General features: G+C 52.2%; 1 protein-coding gene across 1 annotated transcript; it reads left to right on the top strand.

Moving 5' to 3' along the window:
• Positions 1 to 925: 925 nt before the first annotated feature.
• LOC119291645 lies at positions 926 to 1,884 on the top strand. Its single transcript, XM_037570438.1, has one exon. The coding sequence runs from the start codon at positions 1,189 to 1,191 to the stop codon at positions 1,570 to 1,572; it is 384 nt and encodes a 127-aa protein (XP_037426335.1). The 5' UTR covers positions 926 to 1,188; the 3' UTR covers positions 1,573 to 1,884.
• Positions 1,885 to 7,437: the final 5,553 nt, after the last annotated feature.

Below are 7,437 nucleotides of genomic sequence, written 5' to 3'. Positions count from 1 at the left end.
AGAGAAAGGAATAACAGGCGACCAGGCGACCAGAGGAAGGAGACGACGTAGCCGGCCTATTATCCCGACCTCTTCGGTCAACCGATGGCCGAAGAGCTCTTCGGCCTCTGGTAGGCCGAAAATGGTCCACTTCAGTCGCTCCCCCGACGACAGCCAGTCTTTAGCCCAGACGAGCCACTCTTCAGGCAACAGCGTGCCGAAGAGCTCTCTTCGGCTAAGACTAGGCCGAAAAGCCCATCTTCGGCCTATAGAAGGCCGACGGGGTCATAGTATTGCTTTTTTACCCTTAGGTGCTATAGTTTCCGTATTTGCTACAAAAAAGTCACAGTTTTGAAAAAAATCCCGTTTTGGCTTTGGAGCTCCACCTTTACTAACTTTCGTCCCCCATAAAATCGACTTATTCCAATTTATTTTTAGGCAACTTATCAATAGCAAATGCCCTAAAAAGGATATTGTTAGCCAGCGTACGTCAACTGGGAGAGGGGTGGCAAGCAAACTACATTTGATGGTAGCTTTAACTGTGAGAAAAGATCAAACGGCGACAGCTTTAAAACAAAAAACAGTCTGCTCTGAAGAAATTGTCATGTCGCTCTGAAAAAACTACCATGCCCTCACAACTAAAAATCCACCTAAAACTTTCGCAAATGTCACCTCCCTGACGAACATTCGCCAGTTAACAGAGTTCTAGAAAATAGACATTTATAACCTTACCAAAATATCCACAGGATTCTTGAACTTTGTATCGTGGGCTAGATTAGCATCTCTCCGGAAGTGCTACGTAGATATCACTGCCAGCTAGACGAAGCACCGCATCGAACACCCAAAGCGATACCTCAATGATTTCGGCTGGTGGGCCCACCCCACCTCACCCCAACCCCGGCCCCGGCCCGCCATTTGAACCCCCACTACACTTCACACTCCCCCCCGGCCAGCTCGTCGCATACAAAAGACGCGTCGCGGAGCGAGCTGCTCCACCAGCCCGAGCTCCTCCGATGTCACCCACCTCCTCCACCTCGTCCATGGACGACCAGCCGCTCCTCCCGCTCGCCCGCGGCGACTACCGCCTCTTCGTCTTCCTCTAACGACACCATCCAAACACGAGAGGCGACAAGAATCAGCATCAGGGCCTTGATCTAGAGCCGTCCTCGACCAAGATCCAAGAAGAGGGAGGTTTTTCACCGTGGTGGCATGTCGGCGGTGGTTGTGCAGGACGTCGTGCCGCCCATCGAGGCTGCCTCGGCAGCCGAGGTGGAGTGGGCGGCGTGCGCGTGCTGCGGGCTGAGGGAGGAGTGCACTGCGGCGTACGCGGCCGGCGTGCGCGCGCAGTACGCCGGGCGGTGGCTGTGCGGCCTCTGCGCCGACGCCGTGGGCGAGGAGCTCGCTTCGGCTGGCGTCGGGGGAGGAGGATCGGCCACGGCGGAGGTAGAGGCGGCGATTGCGAGGCACGCCGCCTTCTGCCGGTCGTCGCCCGCAGCGGCCGAGCGGCTCATCGCCGCGGTGCGGCGGCTGCTCCGCAGCCAGAGCGGGAGGAAGGCGAAGGCCGTGGTGGTGCTCGAGTTCCAGGAGGCCTGAACCTGAAGCAGATCGAAGATCTGTTCGTTCAGAAGCTAGCTTAAAATTCTCTTCATCTACAGTACAATTCAGTATGCTTTCGTAATTTATATACATATATAGTATTTAGTTTCTGAATACTATCTAGACGCTTAATTTGGAGACCAAGTCTGCAATATCTTCAGCTTATTTGTGTAAACCTGATGACATGATGGAAGTAAAACCACATTGTAGATGACACGAGAAAAATGTATAGATGGAGCTGAGGTCGAATAATTCCAGTTTAAGAAATGTCAAACTATTGAATCAAATAATGGCAAAGGTATTGCGTTCGGGGTTTCCCTTTTGACCTGGCACTTTGGAACTTCAGACTTTGCGGAATTTGGCATATATGCCATAGGCATTCAGACAAGCATGCCAGAACATTTTAATAGCAGCTGTCTTTTTCTCACCCGTAGTTCTAAAATTTACAAGCAACAATAATGCAAGATTATATATGCATAAATAGACTCGAAGAGTATCATTCACGACAAACGAGTAGACCCTTTCCAGATCACGCGGACAGGTCGATGCATCTATCCAACAGTCACTGACACTGTTGTGCTTCCTTACACGGTAGCATCAGAGTGCATTCCACTTGCAGATGTACGAGCCACTTCAAGTAGAAAGCAATACTAGTAACAAGTTGTGCATTGCAGTGATGTTACTCAAAGTAGAAAATGTATCCACCTGGGATTGTGGTAAGCTCTCGAATGGAGTGTAAAATGTTTCCAACTAAGTTACTTGAAGTGGAAACAAGAACTTGCACACAGAAAAGGAAGAAGACTAGAAGTGTAAAGCAAGAACAGATGTGCAATTTGCCAATTGCAGCAAGCAAGCAAGATTTGTTCTTATCTGCTAGCTGGCCTGCCAATGGGAACCATGCATGTTCTGATGCTCCCTCTCAATTGTTTGATTAATCAGGAAATAGAAGGATAAAATTGCCAAGTCAACTTTTGCTCACAAACAAAATGCAAAGCTTGCAACGGGTTGGAAGCCACCGGGCAATAATTGCAACTACTGTGAGGTGCTTTCGATCTGATGTTGATCAGGGTGGTTGATTGCAGTCATGGAGATGCCAATCTTCCACCAGAGGTTTGGTGTGACGTACGTACGTTGATCCGTCGCTGGAGCGAATATCAACTCTGGCGCGCGCGACGCCAGAATGAACTGAAAAATATCATCCCCGATCGAGCTTGGTCCTGGCATCATGAAATTGTCACCATCGCATACACGCATGCAATCGAGTGAGTGTTGAAAAACTGTCGAATATGTAGTGGGAAGCTAATCAAGTGTAATCAACTCAGCACCGGCGACGGATTAGCTAACAGCCAAGAACTGCCCTCGGTTGCGCCCGAATCTTCCTTGCGCGACGTAATCATCGCCTCTTCCATTTCCTAATTAGCCGCCAATCATGTCCTTTCCTCTATCCCCTATAATTTTTTTTTTGAACAGAAGGATTTCATTAGTATGGCATTAAGCACACTTTACAAATAGCAGCTCGAGTGGCTGAGCACTCATTGCTGATAGCTCATTACAGGTAGGACATCCTTCCAAATTAGTACCTAAACCTTGATCTGAATGTAGGCAAGTAGAGCTAAAAGGTTTATCTTGCACTTTGACAGCAAGTCTAGCCTGATGGTGTGCCTTGAAATTCAGACTTCTGTGCACTTTGAGTATTCTATATGGATGAAATGAAGGCATGGTCTGGATAGCAGCTAAGATTGGCCGGATAGCCCACGGACCTGCTTTAGTAATATCAGATCCCCTATAATTTTATAAACGCCATTTTTTAGTTTTAGAGGAAAAGGGCAGGAAGGCACCGGCTCCACTGCATTGCTCAATGAAACCAGGTTTTGTTAATGAAAAGTACAAGTAGGCCAGAGTAATAGAGGAGGGTCCCGATCTAGTTGCTCCAGCTCCTTCATCACACCCAACAGGTGTTCTTTGGCAAGCCCTGAGAATGGGACCTCCCACTGAGACAGAATAGAGGCAAAATTTATGGACGTGGATTTTTGGATCTGGGAGCATATGCTCCCTAATGAACATTAAAATTGAAATAAATAATAAATAAAATTTTGAAATTCTGATTTTTTTTTTCTAGATGTTCATGTTACTGTATCAAGTGTGCTTGACAGTTTTCATGCCATATGGGATAGCAATGCTTCGTCGATGAAAAAACAAAATTAAGTGTGTCATTTTTTTCCTGAGAGAAAATTAAGTGTAACATTTGAAGGTAATATTTGGCGTTTGACTTGTTTGTTTTTTTATACAGACCAAAATGCTGAAGTTCTTCCCCTAAAAATTTGCAGGTAGTATTTGGGTGTGACAATAAACACATTTTTTTTTGCAATTTTTTTTACATTTATAAAATCCATTTTTGACACTCAGAAGCATATGCTCCCTAGAGCCAAATTGAATATCCACAAAATTTCTTTCATATGATCACTCGACGGTACTAGAGTGTTGAGCGATCAAGTGTTATCAATTCAGCACCGCTTCATCAACTCAAAATATACTACTCTGTTTGATCCAAATTAACTGATACAACTGTAGTAGTACAACTTCATACTAAAGTTAGAAAAGTTGTGTCAATTTATTTGGATCGGACAGAGTATATAATTCAGCGCCGCTCTATCGAGAAAAAAACAATTCAACACCGGCGAGAGCGTAGCTAACGAACAGCCAAGAAGTACGCCTCTAGTGCAGTAGGAGCTATCAGCGTTCGTCTAGCGCTCAAATCCTCCTCCCGCGACGTAATCATCGCCAAACATGTCCTTCCCTTTATCCCAAACAATTTTTAACGCCATTTCGTTGGTAGTATACTGTACGAGTTTAGCTTTGTTCACATAGTAATTTAACCGGCGGTCCTTCCAAGGATCAGCAGGTACTATATACTGTGGCGTTTTATTCTGTCAACGAATCATGTAAAGCTGCCTTCGCCATGAGACCGCCGGAGCGCTTCGGCGAGATAGCCGCGACGCCCCAGCCGCCCTTGTCGACGTCGGAGCTCCGGGACTGGGGTAACCTCCCGGACTTGGTGATCACCGATGTCCTTGACCGTCTCTTTCCATGCCTCCGCTCGCTCTCCGCCTTCGCCGGGACCTGCCGGCCATGGCGGCGCTTCTTCCTCGCCACCGTCGCCCCGCGCATCCCACCTCTCATGCTCAGAGCCACAAGGTACACCGACGAGTCCGCCCGCTTGATCGGCCTCTCCCCTGCCTTGATCGGCGACCCCGTGGCCGTGCCACTGCCCGCCTTCTCATCCAAACTCCTCTCCACAGTTGGATTGTGGAATCGCTTGTATATTCCATCTGAAGAGCTCATGGGTTTAAATACAACAGATGCACACCTCCTACGCTACGATAGTTACAACAGACTATACAGGATAAGCGGCGATCACGCCGTGCATGGAGTCGTGGGCGAGTGCGCGAGCGTGGGCGCCGTGGTCACCGCAGGAACCGGTCCAGGTGGTTCTCCTGAGCGTGGGCCGCGGTCGGGTTTCCAACACCCCCCCGCAGCTGAAACGCGGTGTTCACCGACGTTGAGGCTGGAACGAAAGTCGACGAACACGCTTGTCGGGAGCCCCTTGGTGAAGATGCCAGCGTACTGCGACGCCGTAGGCACGTGAAGAACACGAATCTCGCCGAGAGAGACACGCTCCCGGACGAAGTGCAGGTCGATCTCCACGTGCTTTGTACGCTGATGTTGGACCGGATTGCTTGACATGTACATGGCGGAGATGTTGTCGCAGTAGACAACGGTGGCGCGAGACGGTGGGCGACGTAGCTCGGCGAGGAGTTGCCGCAGCCAGCTGACCTCGGCGACGGCGTTGGCGAGCCCCCTGTACTCCGCTTCGGCGCTGGAGCGAGACACCGTGCTCTGCCGTTTCGACGACCAACTCACCAAGTTGGAGCCGAGGTAGACAGCGAAGCCGGAGGTGGACTTGCGGGTGTCCGGGCAGCCCGCCTAGTCCGCGTCGGAGTAAGCCGTCAGGTCGCTGCTGGCGGTGCGGTAGAACTGCAGGCCGAGGTGAGCAGTGCCACGAACATAGCGGAGCACCCGCTTCACCATCTGGTAGTGAACATCCCTGGGATCATGCATGAACAGGCAACATTGTTGAACGGCGTAAGAGAGATCCGGACGGGTGAGGGTAAGATACTGGAGCGCGCCGGCCAAGCTACGATAGAGGGAAGGATCATGGAACGGCTGGCCGGCGGCAGCGGAGAGCTTGGCGATGGTGTCTACGGGCGTGGACACGGGTTTGCAATTGAGCATACCCGCGCGATCAAGTATCTCGAGCGCGTACTGTTCTTGCGAGAGGTGGAGGCCAGTGGATGTATGGTGGACGTTAATGCCTAGGAAGTGGTGAAGTGGCCCCATGTCCGTCATGGCGAACTCACGATGAAGGAAGGCGATGATGGACTGTAGGAAGGAGGGCGTAGTGGCGGTGAGGATGATATCATCTACGTATAGCAGCAGGTACGCAGTGTGAGCGCTACGGTGGAGTGAGAACAAGGAGGAATCGGCTTTGGAAGCCTGAAACCCCAAGGAGAGCAAGTAGGAGGTGAACCGAGCAAACCACGCCCGCGGTGCCTGTTTGAGCCCGTAAAGCGACCTGTTGAGACGACACACGTCTCGTGGCCGCGAGGAGTCGATGAAGCCGGCAGGTTGCGAGCTGTAGACCGTCTCGGCGAGATGCCCATGGAGGAAGGCATTTTTGACGTCGAGTTGATGGATGGGCCATGAGCTGCCGGCGGCGAGGCTGAGGACGACGCGTATCGTGGCCGGCTTGACGACGGGGCTGAATGTCTCCCCATAGTCCACGCCGGCTTGCTGTGTGAAGCCTCGGAGAACCCATCGAGCCTTGTACCGCGCCAGAGAGCCATCGGGGTTGAACTTGTGGCGAAAGATCCATTTGCCACTCACCACGTTAGCACCTGCAGGACGACAAACCAACGACCATGTGTCATTCCGCAACAGCGCATTGTACTCTTCTAACATGGCGGCGGCCCAATTGGGATCCTTGAGTGCTACACGGTAAGAAGAGGGAATGGGGCTGACAGAGGTGACAGAGAGGCTAACGGGTGGCTTAGGTTGTGCAAACCCAGATTTTCCACGAGTGCGCATCGTGTGAAGGTTGCGAGGAGGAGGAATGGCAACGGCGCGCGGTGGTAGGAGAGGTGGCGCAGCACACGCGGAGGGGGACGTTGCATGGGAGGCGGGGCCGGTTGCATGGGACGGAGCCGCGGGATTGGCTGCATGGGTGCCGGGCGAGGTAGTGGCGGGGCCAGGGTGAGGCTGGCGTGGAGCGGGCGTGGGTGGAGCACGAGGTCGCGGGGTGTCGAGACGCGGGGGTACGGGCGTGCGTGGGGAGGCAGGTGGGTCTGGGGCGCCAGCTGGCGGCTCGGGAAGGGCTGCGGGCGTGTGGACAGGATCCGGGCGCGGATCGGGCACAGCAGGCGAGGGCGGCAGGTGCGGCCCCGCCCGCGCTGATCCCGGAGAGGATGCGGGGGCCCGGTACGAGGTAGGTAGGATCTGGTGTGCTAGCAGGGGCGCCGGATTTTCTGCGGCAGGGATTGGAGGGTTTTTTGTTGCGGCAAGTGTGGCAAAAGGGAAGGTGCGCTCGTCAAATATGACATGACGGGAGATGTGAACACGACGGCTATGGAGATCGAGGCAGCGATAACCCTTGTGTTCCAAGGGATACCCAAGGAGGACACAGGGAGTGGAACGGGGCGCTAACTTATGTGGTGTTTGGTGAGTGAGGTTTGGGAAGCAGAGACACCCAAAAACGCGCAAGTGGTCGTAGGAGGGGTGCTGCCCGTGTAGGAGGAAGTAAGGGGT

The sequence above is a fragment of the Triticum dicoccoides genome, chromosome 4B (genome assembly GCF_002162155.2).
Source record: "Triticum dicoccoides isolate Atlit2015 ecotype Zavitan chromosome 4B, WEW_v2.0, whole genome shotgun sequence".
Lineage (NCBI taxonomy): Eukaryota > Viridiplantae > Streptophyta > Magnoliopsida > Poales > Poaceae > Triticum > Triticum dicoccoides.
Note: the sequence above shows the minus strand (reverse complement) of the source record. Positions and strands in the feature narration are given on the sequence as shown.